This window comes from Calidris pugnax, unplaced genomic scaffold (assembly GCF_001431845.1).
Source record: "Calidris pugnax isolate Ruff unplaced genomic scaffold, ASM143184v1 scaffold174, whole genome shotgun sequence".
Taxonomy (NCBI): domain Eukaryota; kingdom Metazoa; phylum Chordata; class Aves; order Charadriiformes; family Scolopacidae; genus Calidris; species Calidris pugnax.
The window spans coordinates 1942369-1960439 of record NW_015090907.1 but is presented as its reverse complement, the minus strand read 5'-3'; the positions used below and the strand labels follow the sequence as shown (position 1 = coordinate 1960439).

Below are 18071 nucleotides of genomic sequence, written 5' to 3'. Positions count from 1 at the left end.
AGCAGTGGGCTACAAAGACAATCGGGGACTAGAATATCTCTCCGATGAGGAAAGGCTGAGGGACTTGGGTCTTTTTAGTCTGGAGAAGAGAATACTGAGGGGGGATCTGATAAATGCCTATAAATACTTAAAGGGTGGGTGTCAGGAAGACGGGGCCAGTCTTTTTTCAGTGGTGCCCAGGGATAGAAAAAGAGGAAACTTCTTATATTCAAGTTTGTGCCAACTCAACATGAGGAGGAACCTCTTCCCCGTGAGGGTGGCAGAGCCCTGGCAAAGGCTGCCCAGGGAGGTGGTGGGGTCTCCTTCTCTGGAGACATTCAAACCCACCTGGACACATTCCTGTGGGACCTGCTCTGGCAGGGGGTTGGGCTGGGTGATCTCCAGAGGTCCCTTCCAACCCCATGTCATTCTGTGAATACTTCCACCCCTCTCGGTGACCGTCTCCCAAGACCCCGGAGGAAGGCCAGACCCAGCCCCCGCCCGCCGCGGGAGCGCTGCTGCGGCAGCTGGAGCCAACGGCGAGTGCCGCCGCCCCCCCCCGCTGGAGCCCCAGGCGCGCACGCGCTCGCGGCGGGCTGCCGTCGCCTCCCGTGACGCCATTAGAGAGGCGGAGTCCGCCCGCGGCCCCGGATGGCGGGTCGCGCGGACAGCGACGCGCGCCCCGCGTCACGTGTGCATCACGTGACCCCGTCCCGGGGCGATGAAGTCACTGGCTGCTGGTCACGTGATTCTTGCCTACGCGCAGTGGGGCCGGGTGCAGATGGCGGACGCTGAGGCTGAGGCGGCTCCGCGGCCCGAGATGCAGCGGCTGGTGGCGGCGCTCCGAGCCCGCCTCTGGCAGCTGCAGACGGAGCTGCGGGAGCAGGAAGTGTCGGAGGCTTCGTCCCGGGCGTACTGTCGGGGCTTCTGCCAGGTATGCTGGTAGGGGCTGGGCTGGCCGCGCCGCGGCGCGGGCTGCAGGCCGGGCGGCGGGCCTGGGGCGGGCCCGGCGGGGCTTTCTCCGCCGCCGAGCGCGCCCAGCGCTGCGGGCGGCAAAGGGCTCCCCTTCCGGGGGCTCCGCTGGTTCCTCCGGAACTGCCGTTGGTGTGGGCCGGGTCTGGCGGCGGTATGCGCCGTTACCCAGTGGGGAGTTGCGCGCGTTGCCCCGGGGCTGCCTCGTGGGCGCTGCGCTACCGGCTTGGGGCTGCGGCCCTGGCAGCGGGGGAGCCGCTCGCCCTTAGACTGTGACAGGGCCTGGACAGGTGGCAGCCTTTGGGAGGTTCTTTGGGGGTTCTCTGGGCAGGCGGGCCACACTGTGCTCTCTCAGTGCAGTCTTGGCTCTGTTCCTAGAGCTCTGCTTTCCTGTTCTGTATATGCCCTGTGATCGAAATTGTGTTCCACCTTGATTGAGATATGCCATGGAATAAGCAATGCTTGATGGTTTGTGAAGGCCTGCAGTTGGCTAAAGTCACTGAATGAGCTGCAGTGGTCTGCTGATCCTGTCTGAATACTTGCTTATTGCAACTCGGGCTAAGGATCAGCAGTTTCTGAATCAAACCACAAACTTCCAGAGAAAGAGCTGAACTTAGATTAAAGTTGAGGTGATGGAGATAACTTCCTATTAAGTAAACTCTTTAAATGGTTAAATAGTTTTTGTTTCCCCCACAGCATCATTTACTGTGAACTCTAGGGTTGAATAATTGTTGTTGGGTTGCTGGGTTGAAGAACTGTCCCTGTTGGATCTGAAGAGATCATGGTATAAAAATAAAAAAATCTGTTTTACAAGCTAGTTTAACCACACCTCAGCTGATGCAACTACTGTGTTTGACTGGCAAATGGCAAAATCAGATGCCAAATCAGACAAAAATTCCTGCTGGTGTGTTATAGATGACATTACCCTTCCATTTCATATCCACAGGTTGTGTACTTTACAGTGCCATTCTGGGAGGATGTTTAACTCATTGCTTCCAAAACAACAAAGGGAATTTGTTAGGTTTCAAAACTCTTGCCTCTCAAACTGCAGGATGCTGCTGCACACTGCTACATATATCTCAAGTTAAGCATACTCTTAGGATCTGTGACTTTGCATTTACATGGAGACTGGTATAATGCGTGTGACTTATCCCCGTGTCTCAGGTTTTGCTGAAATTGTTTGCAGTAGAGTTTATTGCATCAAAACATTGAAACAAATATTCAGCTAACACTTAGTGTAGAGGTTGTCAAGGTGATCAATATATGTAGTGGTCAAGTCACCCAGATTAGTCTGGTGCAGATAAAGCTTTAAAGGTACTTGATCAATGGGGTTTGATGAAATCAGTTCTGTTACCGAAAAAACAAACAACAAAAAAACCCCCTCACAACCTGTCCCACAAAAAATGCAGACCTCTTTAGGTTGTTGGGCTGTTATTGAGTGGTGGTCTCATTTTAGAACACTGAGATAATACAGATAAAAATTAAAAAGATCTGTTTTGGGTTGCCATCGGTTTGGCACATTTTGATAGTCATGACTGTACACCAAGAGATACAGTGCAAAACATGAAATCGCTGATCTGTCATGCAGCAGCTTCAATGGAGTATAAATTTGTGATGTCATTGTGCAGTCAAACCACTGTGGTTAGGATGTAATTTTACATCATGATGTCTCTTTCTGACTGGGGATGTTTGTGAATGTTGCATGGTTTGAGAGATAAAACTTAAAAATAAAAAGGTCTGCCCCCAAGTAAAATTTAAGGAGCTGAATTTTGTATGAACAACTTGGAGGGTACTACTGGTATCTTCTTGTAAGCTTATGAAGCTACAGTAGAACATGCCTAGAGAGAAGCTGATTTGAACTGGGCTTAAATATAATATTTGGGAAGTAGCTGCATCCTATGAGGGTAGCTGAAATGTTTTAGGGCAGCAATGGATTTGCCATCCTGTGTACATCTGTGGCATGGTCCTCAAAGGTGCTCTTGTTTTGCTGTGGAAGTTACTGAGGCTGTTGGGACATGACAAACTGTGGACTAAATCAGTAGCTTTCCTATGCTTTGAGCTGTCTGGATGCACTGTCTGTCTACATGTAAACTTGTGCTGCCATGTGCAGCTTTCCAGTAGCTCTTCTGGGAGTGATACTGGATGGCACAGTTTCCCTGAAGATCCCTGGTTTTGAAGAGGGGAATAAGATTGGTGTCCAGGATAACACAACAAAGTAAGTTGTGAAGCCTAAATAGTGGGTTCACTCTGCAACTTTATATTGGACAAGCGTGAATGCTTTGCATATTCATCTTGGGGGAAAAACATGTCTGTTTAGTGGGCTGTTTGTGTACATATTGAGCTCCCAGAATGAACAGTGTGTATGTTTGAGGTTGTACTATATAATAAATATGAAAAACAATTAGCAGTGAAGCAGAGGTTTTAGGACATCAAAGCATTCCATCTGCCAATACCCAACACCTGTTGGCTTTCTGAAATTATTAAAGGTGACACAGTTAAGGACTGTCAATTGTAATCAGGTATGTTTTAGAAGAAATGGAAGGGTTTTTTGTTAAACAGAGACTTAAAGCTGTAATAACAGGTCAGGCAAGTTTAACACATTTAAGTTGGTTCTGAGCAAAAAATTGATGCTTCCAAAGAAATGTAGCTAAGCAGGTATTCCAGCATTGCAGGACGTGAGAATCTCTGCGGTGTTGAGGACCTAGACTGGTCTGTAGATTACACAGCAGGCAGAGATGTGTGCCCGGCCTTTTTTCACCCCACTCACTAATTAGATGTATTATTTTGGTCAAAGGAAGGAGGACAGGATAAAATGTTGGTGGATGCGTGTTAACCAGACTTGAAATGTTAGAATACTTCTAATTACCTGAAGAGAGTAGTCATTGCTTATAAAATAGTTATGTTATTGTTAAACGTGTAGAATTTGTATTTCTGACAAGGTTAAAATCGTATAATTTTATCTTGTATGTAGACTTCAGGAAAAGTCTTTAGCGGACTACTAAAACTTATTGCTTGTGAAACAGCAGAAGGGCGTTCAAAAGCCTCTGTAATACAGTTACTGCATTTTGCTTATTTGTCAGAATGCTGATAGCATAATAATGTTCAAAACTATGTATCTTTGAAATTCAAGCTTTTAATAAGTCTCTTGCCTTGAATCTGTCTTATACACTGAAACCATCATTGCTCATCTGTTTAGGGAGAAATTTCTGATAAAGGGCTACTCAATTAATTGCTAATATTAGCTGTAAGACTTGGATCTCAATGCTAGGATTGCACTCAAGGGTGCAGTGTTTTCTAGTAAGTCTGTTTAATCTTAGGAAATATTCTGCCATGTTTTATTGTTTATGCAGACCAGATAGTTTATGAACTAAGTGTCTGTTTAAATAATTGAGTAATAAATTTGGCTTTTTTTAATAGAGTGGTTTTAATGGATGTATTTTTAGAAAACTGCAGATTTGTATGTTTCATTTTCTATTTCTTAGTATAATGATAGCATTACTGTAGGGCTTACTAAACAGATGACTTTAAGATAGTCATCAATGGAATATCTCTAGGGATTATAGCTTGACAGCCTTTGAATGCAATTTAATGCTTCTAATGTCACATATAATTTGAGTTATATTATCAAATCCTTCATTAGTCTGTTAGAGAAGCACTTAGACTGGTTAGTTACTAGTCATTCATTGCATCTGCTTATGATCTTTGTGCTGTGTTTAAGGATGATTTCTGTAAATGTCTAACCTTCCCTCTTCCACCCTCCTTACATCTTTATTAATATTGTGTGGCTTTTTGGAGAGCTTGTAACTTTAAATAACCTTTGATACTGATACTGAGTTCTAGGGGAATAATCTACAAAATGGTCTTGATTTGTACTGATTCTTAGATGGTATATTTTATAGATTTTTTTTTTTCTGTTTGTATCTTAAATTTCAGAAATGGTTGTGCCAGTCTAGTGTATGTTTGCTGCTTTTTTCTTTCTTTCTTTCTTTCTTTCTTTTTTTTTTCTTTTTTAATCCTAGGAGTAGTATTACATAGTTAGATCACTGATGTAACACCAGATAGTCCACAAAATAGTGTGTAGCTGGCCACTTATTTCTTGCTGTATTGGAAGTTAGGCTTTGTCTCGGAAGCTTCTGGCTATTATAATGACTGCACTTGGTTTTAGTAAGCTCGTTGTAGGGTCTGTTCAGTCATGTCCTCCTCCTAGTCATAACCTGGTATGATCATGTATTTGTTTAAGAGGTTAAAATAAATTGGTTGTGTCGGAGTCCCAACTTGAAGTAATTTGAAGCTTGGTGTGACCTGATCATCCTTTTAGTACAATTTGGTTGTGTTGAATTCTAGGGGCAATCTAAACTTTTGTTTACCATACCACACAGTCTTGGCCCTAAGGGTTCCAGAAAGCACAGCCTTTATCATTGTTTTTTGTTTTATTTGCAGCTGGCCTTAATCAACAGTGGTACGTTGTTTGGTCTAGGGAGGGTGCAGCATGAGAGAGGGATTGTGACTGGTGAGAGTATCAGCATGAGTGGTCTGGAGTTGTAGGAGAGTGTAGAGAAGGAGCGTTACTTTTGAAGCATCTGTCAGTAGAGCTAAGATGTCCTGAGCTCAGTGCCTTGCTTGCTCTCAATATTACTTTGTAACCTGTAAGAAAATAACATGGTAGTGTACTGGAGCTTTAAAAAGCTTGAGAGATGCTACTGTTGTCCCTGTGCTGATTCTTGAAACTTATTTTGATTTATCTTAAAACTGGCTAGACTTTACATTGCTTTTTCAGAACTGTGCCCGGGTAATGTAGAATTGCTATGGTCAAGTAGTAAAATCAAGGGTAATTTTGCATTTGAAAAATGACTAGGTGGTCTGATCTGGGTTTTGTATCCCCTTATAATGGATTCACGTTTGCTCTATGGGTAATGCATGTATCTTTAAAATACTACAGCTGGAAGAACGTTCCTAATTTTGCAGTTCTTTCCTATGTTTCTGCCTTCTTACTAGTTATAAAGATTCCAGTGTTACATATGTGGGTCTGTCTCCATGGCAGAACTTCTCCCTGAATTTCTATCTTAACACTTCACATTTCCCTCAGTTGCATCTACCTTGCTCCTTAGTTGAAATTCTTCATCAAAATAATGAAATAAATGAAAATATTTTTGAATAAAAGGGAGAACTTCTGTTGAGGAGAAAACCTATCATTTTTAAATCTCCTTCAGTGTAAAAACTTCTTACTTTCAGAATTCTTCCGCTGTCTATGCTTGATATTGCATATTGATGTTTGTTTTGTGGACAAAAGTGTGCTATGAGAACTTCTAATGATAACTCATTTTCTTTCAGACACTACTTCAGTATGCTGGCAGTCGGGGTGCATCGGAACATATTTTACCTTTTTTGGAAGTATATCGAATCTCCATCCAATGCTTTGCTAATGCACGACCTTACTTGACTACAGAATGTGAAGATGTTCTTTTGGTACTTGGCAGGCTAGTGCTGTAAGTTTTAAGTTGGTACATTAATATTAAAAAAAAACAAACCAAACCTAAAAAACCCCTAAATGAAAGGATAAGTTGTTGAAATAGTGTAATATTTAATTTAACAGCTGTATTTATGATCTATTATATAGTAGATGTCTTTAATACTTTTTTTAATCATACCACAAAAATGTACTTGAGCATTTTGTTAATTAATATGAAAAAGTGGTAAGTCTTTGTTCTTCTTTATTTGGGTAAATGTGCAGGTATTGGGAAGGTTCTGTTCTTTAACATTCTGAAATTTGTTATTATTTTCTGTAGTGTGGTCCTCATTAAACAGAAACTTTAATATTAGACCTTCATGCATGGAATAACAGCTCTGCAGTTGCTGCTTTCATGTGTCTTCTCACTTGTAATGCAAAGTAGTTCTGAACATGCCCATTCTGAAAACGAGAAGCTGTTTTGTGTTTATGGCAATCTAGCTGTGTGTGAGTGTTGCTGTAGGATAGCAAAAGGTAAGAGTAGTTCAACCTGAGCTCTTTCAGAAGTGTCTGTACATACGACTTAAAGATCATAATTCTTCAAACAACAGAGAGAACTATTTTACAGTCCATCAGCTAAGCTGGAATAACTTGTAGTTTTTTGAAGTCTGTTTGGATGCAAAGCAGCTATTTGGAATTGAAGAGTGTGGCCTGAGGGTTTTCACCTACATTGGAGTATAACCAGTTACTGCTGTCAGCCTAAAAGAGAACTTGTTGCACTGGTCCTCCCCTGCTGATAAGGGTTCATTCGAGGGGGAAGGATGAAGATCTAGAACCTTGAATATAAAGATTTTCATAGAATAAAAGTAATTCTGTGGCCTTTTTTCAATGGGCTGTTTTTTGTTATCAGTAGTTTACTTGCTTTGTGGTCTAAAGACAGCCGTTCTTTGTGAGAAGGATTTTGCAATTAACTCCTTGGTCGAATACTTGGTTTGTGATGTGCTGACTTGCAATGTAAATCCACAGCTCAGAAACAGGTATCTCCGTATGATGCCTTGAATTATTTTTTTAGATTTATGAGAAAAATGTGACCTTGGAGTAGTTTGTTGGGTTTTTTTTAACTTGTTAAGAAGGGAAAACGCATGAAAAATCATGAATGCGTGAAATCAGGAAAAGTCTGTTTTAAGTTCTTAACATAGAAACTGAAAACTTAAACTGCCAAAGTACTGGTATGTAATGCATATTTTGCCAAAATATATATGCTAAGTGCTTTTGCAGACTGTCCCTTTATGGGTAGGATATTCTCACCTTCATCATATTATCATTAATTAGCTCGTGTATTCTATAGTTTCCCACTCATGTCACTTAGTTTGCCTTTCACTGTCTTTGTGTGCAGGTCATCCATACCTGGAGTACTTCCTATGTATTTTGCCAGTCATATACTTTGGGGTGGGAATTCCAGTTCTGTGTCAGATATGCTTATCAAAATTGCTTTTCTCTTGTTGAGAAAAATTAGAATATTCTGCTTTTGCTAATATGGTTTCTTCCATTTTTCAGTGTGAGGAGTGAGTTTGTTGTGCCTTGTATATTCAGAAAACCGTGGTGGAGGACAGTAGAGAGGCTGACTTGCTGGAATCTCCACTGTTCTTCTTTTGATTACATATGAGAGGAATCCGAAGTATGAAGAGATAACAAGTGAGGTCACAGATAGGGTGAGGGGAAATTGCATACCTAGCTGAACTCTCCCACATTTTTCTTTTACATAAGAGTTTCCAAGGGAGGGACAGAGAATTTAGAGCAGGGAATTAAAGATAAATTAAGTTCCATGAAGGAGGGAGAATATTACCTGATTAGGAACATGAAAGCATACTGTTTCCATGTAACTGATTTTTGGGGAGACAACTGGCTTATCCTCAGCTGTTGTACGTTGTATATTTTCAGACTTGAACTCTGATGAGAAATTAAATGAGCAAGCTTCCCGTTCTAAAGCACAAGTGCTCTACTTACTATTGAAATCCTCCTTTCCTTCCAACATCCTTCCAGGAGAAGGGGGAAAGAACTTCCTCCTCCTGACATACTTAGTGGGGTAAGCCAGTAACAGCAAAAGTCAGTATACTGTTGCTTCCCCTGCTATGTGACCAGGTCAATTGTGTGTTCACAGTGTATCTGACATGGTGTAGGTAGTGTGCCGCCCATAAGAAACATCATGCTGGTGCAGTATGAGGTGATGCTGGTACATTGTCTAACCGTAGGAAATAAAAGGAAAGCTTGGAGTGGTTGGTCTTGTAGTTTACAGAATGGGCAAATGATTGAGGAGGAACAGGAATGTTCTTGGCCATGGCTGTGAAAGAATATACCTGATTTGGTCAAGTAGAACTCAGACTGCTTGTTTCTGCAGCCAGAAAGCACAATGCATTCCCTTTAGACCCCAGTATTACAATACCAAAGGTATTGCCTCTGTAGAAGAATTAATAAAGAATTAACGATTTCAAAGCTGTCATTCACCAAGATCTGGTTAGCTGGTTATCCTCACAAATCTTAAGCAGCACTTGAAGCTGATTGTTCACTTGCTCTTCTCTAAGTGCTGTTGTTTTGGTTTTTTTCTGAGGATACTGACAACTATCAGTATGAAAATTTTACTTCCATCTGAAAATGGTTTATATGGTCCTAAAATTAATAGATTAAATTAACAAAGTAGAAAGAATGTTCCTAGTTCATGTTGTGTTTGTCAGTAGCTGATATTTGACTGCTTTCTACATTTTCCTGTTTGCTCTGATGGCACTGGTCTGAAAGGGAGTTTACCATATTTTTCTACATCTTTGAGAAGATGTTTATATGCTTTTCAACCATAGAAAGAGAAAGGAGAACTGAATGTCATATGGTCTCAGTAGCAAAACTGGATTCAACTGATAAGACCGGTCTACCTCAAACTGCTTGAGTTGTATCTCACCTACTGGTAGTATCTACTGAGTCTAACATGCCTTGCTTCCAGGAAGAGTGTGCTTACTTTCCATAACACCATGTGAGGAGGCACATATGATGGTTTGCACTTCTTAACCCAATAAGCTGTTGCAGTTTGATTCGCTAACTTGCATTTACCACTCCACTGTCTGTCATTAAGAGCTAATGCAACTCTTAACAAATGCAGGATAAATCCTGGCAACAGATAAACTATTCCTGCTGATTATCCGATATACAACTTGTCATCTTTTTAACTCTAAAAAGCTTAGGACAAAAGTTTTTTAATACAATCTAAATAAACACAATTCTGGAAGCTTTTAGAATTTATTTTTTAAATTTTCTGTCTTTAAAATACTAGTGAATGAGTTATAAAATGATTATAGAATAATTGTTTGCAAATAATGGGTTTATTTTTCCCTAGAGTAACTCCTTCCAAAATAAACTCAAATCTAGGAGACCATCTCCTAAAAGATATTTTGAAGTTGAGTGTTTGAGATGAATGATTATTTTTTATTAATGATGGAAACGTTCAGGCACCCATTGCAGTTTATTTGCAAAAATTGTGATTAAAGTTTGGAATTGAGTTTTGTGTAGGTATGTGTTGTGGTACTGGTAGAGGGGATAGAAAGGCTTGACTTCGTGAAGTGATCCTGGAATTTTGATTTGTGATCTTAGCCTGAATACCATTTAATTGCATTACAATAAAGAAGGAAATGGGCTTTCAGGGATAGAAGTGTGTTTTGAAGTATTGTACAAGGACCAAAAGGAAGAATTGAGCTAAATGGCCATTCCTCCCTCTTGCCAGTGTGAAAGGGTGACTAGCCTTTATGCAGCTGTGTGTTTGAATCAATTCTTATAACAAAAACTTAGGTAATTGAATTAGAATTCTAATTTTTTTACTGCCAACAAAATTGTAGTTGGAATGTCCTGAATATTACTTTTGCAGTTGTGCTGTGAGTTGTTCTATGTGGTGGTGATACTCTCGAAGCTCCAGATTTCTCATGGAGTGATTTCCATGGAGTGCTTGGTATTGGAATCCTTAGGAAGACTTTAGGGCTCTGTCGTGGTTTGGCCTCAGACGGCAACAAAGGACCATGTGCAGCTGCTCGTGCAGAAGAGCCCCCATGGCCACGTGGCCGGGAGGGGAAAATCAAAATAAAAAGGCAAAACTCGTGAGTTGGTACACACTGCACTTCCCTATCCTTCCGCATCACCCACCAAGTGCATCCGGGTCCTTGAGCAAAGGCAGTCCCACGGACAGGTTTGCCTTTGCCTGAGGCAAGGCTGACCCAGACTGTCTTCCCTAACATATTCTCCATGTGCACTATGGGGACTCTGTCTCCCTCCACGGTACGTGGGGGTTTAGACTGGGCAGGGCCAGCTCGGTTGCTAGATCCCCTGGTGTTAACTAGCCAGGTAGCCTTTGCTAAATGTGTATCCTAATTTTTTAAAGTCCCACCACCCATTGCTCTCAGTGCAGTTTTTAACAGTCCATTGTCCGTTCTATCTTCCCAGAGGCTGGTGCACGATAGGGAATGTGGTAAACCCACTCAATACCATGCTCTTTGGCCCAGGTGTCAATGAGACTGTTTCGGAAATGAGTCCCGTTGTCCGACTCAATTCTCTCTGGGGTGCCATGTCGCCACAGAACTTGCTTTTCAAGGCCCAGGATGGTGTTCTGGGCGGTGGCGTGGGGCACAGGGCATGTTTCCAGCCATCCAGTGGTTGCTTCCACCATTGTGAGCACATAGCGCTTGCCTTGACGGGTCTGTGGAAGTGTAATATAATCAATCTGCCAGGCCTCCCCATATTTGTATTTCAGCCATCGTCCTCCATACCAAAGGGGCTTTAATCGCTTTGCTTGCTTGATTGCAGCGCATGTCTCACATTCATGGATGACCTGTGCAATAGTGTCCATGGTCAAATCCACCCCTCGGTCCCGAGCCAATCTATATGTAGCGTCTCTCCCTTGATGGCCTGAGGAGTCATGGGCCCATTGAGCTAAGAATAATTCACCCTTATGATGCCAGTCCAGATCCACCTGAGCCACTTCAATCTTGGCAGCCCGATCCACTTGCTGGTTATTCTGATGTTCCTCGGTGGCCCGGCTCTTGGGTACATGGGCATCTACATGACCAGATTCTCTACCCGGGCAGCGATATCTTGCCACAATTCCGCAGCCCAGACAGGTTTGCCTCTGTGCTGCCAATTCTGCTGCTTCCACTGCTGTAACCACCCCCACAAGACATTTGCCACCATCCATGAATCGGTGTAGAGATAAAGTACCGGCCATTTTTCCCGCTCGGCAATGTCCAAAGCCAGCTGAATTGCTTTCATTTCTGCAAATTGGCTTGATTCACCTTGTCCTTCAGTGGCTTCTGCAACTTGTCTTGTAGGACTCCACACAGCAGCCTTCCACTTCCTATGCTTTCCTACAATCTGGCAGGACCCATCAGTGAATAGGGCATATCTCTTCTCATTTTCTGGTAGTTCATTATATGGTGGAGCCTCTTCTGCACGCATCACCTCCTCCTCTGGTGACATTCCAAAATCCTTGCCTTCTGGCCAGTCCATAATCACCTCTAGAATTCCTGGGCGACTGGGGTTTCCCATTCGACTTCGCTGAGTGATCAGTACAATCCACTTACTCCATGTAGTATCCGTTGCATTATGTGTGGTAGGGACCCTTTCTTTGAACATCCAACCCAGCACTGGCAGCTGAGGTGCTAAGAGGAGCTGTGCTTCTGTACCAACCACTTCTGAAGCAGCTCGAACCCCTTCATATGCTGCCAGTATCTCCTTTTCTGTTGGAGTATAGCGGGCTTCGGATCCTCTGTATCCCTGACTCCAAAACCCTAGGAGTCGACCGCGTGTCTCCCCTGGGGCTTTCTGCCAGAGGCTCCAGGTAGGGCTGTTCTTCCCAGCTGTGGTGTAGAGCACGTTTTTAACATCTTGTCCTGCCCAGACTGGCCCCAGGGCTACTGCATGGACTATTTCCTGTTTAATTTGTTCAAAAGCTTGTCGTTGCTCAGGACCCCATTTAAAATCATTCTTTTTCCGGGTTACTTGATACAGAGGGCTCACAATCAGACTGTAATCTGGGATATGCATCCTCCAAAAACCCACAATGCCTAGGAAAGCTTGTGCTTCCTTTTTACTAGTTGGTGGAGACATAGCTGCTATTTTATTGATCACATCCGTTGGGATCTGACGGTGTCCATCTTGCCATTTTACTCCTAAAAACTAGATCTCCTGTGCAGGTCCCTTGACCTTACCCCGTCTTATGGCAAAACCAGCTTTCAGAAGGATTTCAATTATTTTATGCCCCTTCTCAAAAACTTCTGCTGTGTTGCCCCATATGATAATATCGTCAATATACTGCAGATGTTCTGGAGCTTCACCCTTTTCCAGTGCAGTCTGGATCAGTCCGTGGCAAATGGTGGGGCTGTGTTTCCACCCCTGGGGCAATTGATTCCAGGTGTACTGGCCACCTCTCCAAGTGAAAGCAAACTGCGGCCTGCACTCTGCTGCCAGAGGGATTGAGAAGAATGCATTGGCGATATCAATTGTGGCATACCACCTGGCTGCCTTGGACTCCAGTTCGTATTGAAGTTCTAACATGTCCGGCACGGCAGCACTCAGCGGTGGCGTGACTTCGTTGAGGCCACGATAGTCCACAGTTAGCCTCCACTCCCCATTAGATTTCCGCACCGGCCATATGGGACTATTAAAGGGCGAGTGAGTCTTGCTGATCACTCCTTGAATCTCTAGTTGACGAATCAGCTCATGGATGGGGATCAGAGAGTCTCGGTTAGTTCAATATTGCCGCTGATGAGCCGTTGTGGTAGCAATTGGCACCTGTTGTTCTTCGACCTTCAACAGCCCTACAACAGAAGGGTCCTCTGAGAGACCAGGCAAGGTAGACAGCTGTTTAACTTCTTCCGCCTCCAAGGCAGCAATGCCAAAAGCCCACCAGTACCCTTTTAGGTCTTTAAAATACCCTCTCCTGAGATAATCTATACCAAGGATGCATGGAGCATCTGGGCCAGTCACAATGGGATGCTTTTGCCACTCATTCCCAGTTAGGCTCACTTCAGCTTCCAGTACAGTCAACTCTTGGCATCCCCCTGTCACTCCAGAAATACAAATGGGTTCTGTCCCTCTATAGCTTGATGGTATTAGGGTACACTGTGCACCCATGTCCACTAAAGCTCTATACTCCTGTGGCTCTGATGTGCCAGGCCATCGAATCCACACTGTCCAATAAATCCGGTTGTCCCTTTCCCCCACCTGGCTGGAGGCAGGGCCCCTCTAATACTGGTCATAGTATCCGTTATTCGCTTCTTGCAGAAATGATTTGGAGGTTCCTTCAAGGGGATTGGAAGTAGGTTCAGGCCTTCTATACTGTCTGGGGAACTGCGCATTGGAAACTGGGGCAGCACTTTTCCTGGAGGGATCCCCTTTTGTGGTTGTTCTTCCTTGCAGCTCCTGTGCCCGTAGGACTGAAGTAGGTTGTCCATCCCACTTCCTCATGTCCTCTCCGTGGTCACGCAGGCAGAACCACAGGGTGTTTCGTGGTGTGTACCCTCTGTATTCTCTATCTTGAGTGGAGAAGTGTCTGCTTCTAACAGCTGAGATACTGGCTTGTACAGGTGGGGAGGACATATTCTGTTCCAGTTGCTGGACCTTCCGGGACAGTTAGTCCACAGCTGAGACAAGGGGAGAAGAGAGACTTTGTTCATATTGCCGAAGTCGGGCAGCCACCTCATCCACCATTGCTCCCTCTTTACCTCTCCATTCCATCACTGCCAATGAGTTGGCATATGATGATGGGGCGCTCCGTACAAACTTCCGCCACATGGACCTTGTGCACTGGACCTCATCAGGATCTGTGGGTGACTGTGCATTGTCCAGGTCACAATAAATCATCTCCCGCATGGCTAGTTCTCTCAGGTACTGCATACCTCTCTCCATGGTGGTCTACTTGCTCGGATGGCATACAACATCTTCACTGAAGGGGTACCTTTCCCTCACACCTGATAGGAGTCGCCTCCAGAGGCTGAGGACCTGTGTCTTCTTCCCAATTGCCTTGTCAATGCCCCCCTCTCTAGACAGAGATCCCAGCTGCCTGGCTTCCCTACCCTCCAATTCCAAGCTACTGGCTCCGTTATCCCAGCACCAGAGCAGCCAGGTGACAATGTGCTCGCCTGGAAGTCGGCCGAAATCTTTCCGCATGTCCCACAGCTCACTCAGGGACAGGGATCAAGTGATTATCTCTGATTCTGCCTCCTCTTGTTCTCATGATGACCCTGCTTCATTGTCATCCCTCACTAAGCGAACTGATTTCTTGTATTTCTTCTTCTGGATAGGGGTGACTGATACATGGTAGCAATTGGCACCTGTTGTTCTTCGACCTTCAACAGCCCTACAACAGAAGGGTCCTCTGAGAGACCAGGCAAGGTAGACAGCTGTTTAACTTCTTCCGCCTCCAAGGCAGCAATGCCAAAAGCCCACCAGTACCCTTTTAGGTCTTTAAAATACCCTCTCCTGAGATAATCTATACCAAGGATGCATGGAGCATCTGGGCCAGTCACAATGGGATGCTTTTGCCACTCATTCCCAGTTAGGCTCACTTCAGCTTCCAGTACAGTCAACTCTTGGCATCCCCCTGTCACTCCAGAAATACAAATGGGTTCTGTCCCTCTATAGCTTGATGGTATTAGGGTACACTGTGCACCCATGTCCACTAAAGCTCTATACTCCTGTGGCTCTGATGTGCCAGGCCATCGAATCCACACTGTCCAATAAATCCGGTTGTCCCTTTCCCCCACCTGGCTGGAGGCAGGGCCCCTCTAATACTGGTCATAGTATCCGTTATTCGCTTCTTGCAGAAATGATTTGGAGGTTCCTTCAAGGGGATTGGAAGTAGGTTCAGGCCTTCTATACTGTCTGGGGAACTGCGCATTGGAAACTGGGGCAGCACTTTTCCTGGAGGGATCCCCTTTTGTGGTTGTTCTTCCTTGCAGCTCCTGTGCCCGTAGGACTGAAGTAGGTTGTCCATCCCACTTCCTCATGTCCTCTCCGTGGTCACGCAGGCAGAACCACAGGGTGTTTCGTGGTGTGTACCCTCTGTATTCTCTATCTTGAGTGGAGAAGTGTCTGCTTCTAACAGCTGAGATACTGGCTTGTACAGGTGGGGAGGACATATTCTGTTCCAGTTGCTGGACCTTCCGGGACAGTTAGTCCACAGCTGAGACAAGGGGAGAAGAGAGACTTTGTTCATATTGCCGAAGTCGGGCAGCCACCTCATCCACCATTGCTCCCTCTTTACCTCTCCATTCCATCACTGCCAATGAGTTGGCATATGATGATGGGTCTGTATTCTCTATCTTGAGTGGAGAAGTGTCTGCTTCTAACAGCTGAGATACTGGCTTGTACAGGTGGGGAGGACATATTCTGTTCCAGTTGCTGGACCTTCCGGGACAGTTAGATAAATGCCCCAACAAAACCATCTGAACAGTAATGCTATCATATCATAAGTTGATATCGTACAGGACAGCAAAATTATAATCCTGATCCCTCTCCCAGAAGTGATAAACATCATAACGGGGAGTACGGACAAGGGGAGAAGAGAGACTTTGTTCATATTGCCGAAGTCGGGCAGCCACCTCATCCACCATTGCTCCCTCTTTACCTCTCCATTCCATCACTGCCAATGAGTTGGCATATGATGATGGGGCGCTCCGTACAAACTTCCGCCACATGGACCTTGTGCACTGGACCTCATCAGGATCTGTGGGTGACTGTGCATTGTCCAGGTCACAATAAATCATCTCCCGCATGGCTAGTTCTCTCAGGTACTGCATACCTCTCTCCATGGTGGTCTACTTGCTCGGATGGCATACAACATCTTCACTGAAGGGGTACCTTTCCCTCACACCTGATAGGAGTCGCCTCCAGAGGCTGAGGACCTGTGTCTTCTTCCCAATTGCCTTGTCAATGCCCCCCTCTCTAGACAGAGATCCCAGCTGCCTGGCTTCCCTACCCTCCAATTCCAAGCTACTGGCTCCGTTATCCCAGCACCAGAGCAGCCAGGTGACAATGTGCTCGCCTGGAAGTCGGCCGAAATCTTTCCGCATGTCCCACAGCTCACTCAGGGACAGGGATCAAGTGATTATCTCTGATTCTGCCTCCTCTTGTTCTCATGATGACCCTGCTTCATTGTCATCCCTCACTAAGCGAACTGATTTCTTGTATTTCTTCTTCTGGATAGGGGTGACTGATACAGGCACAGGTTGATTTTCTGGTTCAGTTGCAGTGACTGCCACTGGGGTTGGAGCAGCCACAGCACCTGCTGCAGGGGCTGGAGCAGCTGCAGCGTCTGTCAGCCTGGTTTCCATCTCCTCCCCCTGAGGATGCTGCACAACATTGAGCAGTGCTTGGTAGATACTGGCCAAGGCCCAGCACAATGCAGTGAGCTGTGCCTCTCTGGAATAGCCACAGCATTTTCCTTTCAAATATTCTACCACTTTATCAGGGTCCTGTAATTGTTCAGTGGTGAAATCCCAGACCATTGGAGGTGAAAAACTCTCTAGATACCTGCCCATGTTCTCCCACATGCCATGCTACCCATGACCCTCCAGCCTTGGGGCAGATCTCTTGGTGGTAGTCTTAAATAGTTGCTTAACCCTAAACAAAAACTGAAAACCATTCAGGAGACCTAGCAATAGGACCAAACTGGTTTGCATGTCCCAAGGGTATTCAGAATTCTCAAAAACTGGCATAGCCAGCACGAAAAAGGAGGTGAAAGAGCTGGGGAAAATATCCCCCCCTGCTTCCCTCAAAGACTCAGTGTGTTTATTAAATAAATTCCCCGAGATGTGGGCAGGAAAGCAATGCTGAATAAATGCCCCAACAAAACCATCTGAACAGTAATGCTATCATATCATAAGTTGATATCGTACAGGACAGCAAAATTATAATCCTGATCCCTCTCCCAGAAGTGATAAACATCATAACGGGGAGTACGTACAGCATGTAAGAGTTCACATAACACAGCCATGGAAACAAACAAAGCAACATTGTGCCCAGCAACTAATACAATAAACACAGATACAAAATTCCTTTTAACATGCTCTGGTCAGATCTGCCGTTATCTCGACCCTCCGAGTGCCCCACATTTGGCGCCAAAAAGGACTGTCATTGTTTGGCCTCAGATGGCAACAAAGGACCACGTGCAGCCGCTCGCACAGAACAGAGCCCCCACGGCCGGAAGGGGAAAATGGAAATAAAAAGGCAAAACTCGTGGGTTGAGACAAAGGCAATTTTAACAGAACAGGGAAAAAAAAAAAGAGCAAGAAATAACAACAACAATAACAGAGGAATATACAATCGCGATCACGATACCTCCACTCGCAGAGCGCACCCCGGACACCCCTAACCCCTCTCCTCCCCTGGGGGTCATCGCCTCCTCCCCCCCAACTTCCTGTGTCCCCCCTTCCCCGGCAGCTCCGGCTACCCCTTGGGCATGGCTCACAGGGATGGAATACTTGTGTCCCTGCTAGGTCCTGGGGAGAATTAACCCTATCCCTGCCAGACCCAGGACAGGCTCACAACAAAAGAATTTTTGGTTCTTGATTCATCCCAGTCCTGTGTTACTACAAGAAATAATAAAATATTAAAAGGAATTAGAAGAGTGGAAGTAGATAGGGCT

The 18071-nt window shown here is 44.8% G+C and overlaps 1 protein-coding gene across 5 annotated transcripts in view; it reads left to right on the top strand.

The window, feature by feature from the left end:
• Positions 1 to 744: 744 nt before the first annotated feature.
• The window catches only part of RLF (rearranged L-myc fusion), a 64460-nt gene continuing 47133 nt past the window's right edge, over positions 745 to 18071 (top strand). For 3 of the 5 annotated variants that reach the window (XM_014949173.1, XM_014949175.1, XM_014949176.1), the window contains exons 1-2: positions 745 to 913; positions 6283 to 6437. In XM_014949173.1, coding sequence (XP_014804659.1) covers positions 761 to 913; positions 6283 to 6437 — 308 coding nt within the window. In that variant the 5' untranslated portion in view covers positions 745 to 760. Of the gene's footprint in view, positions 914 to 6282; positions 6438 to 6737; positions 8133 to 18071 lie in introns of those variants that run through there. The other 2 variants (XM_014949177.1, XM_014949174.1) reach the window with 2 other exon arrangements.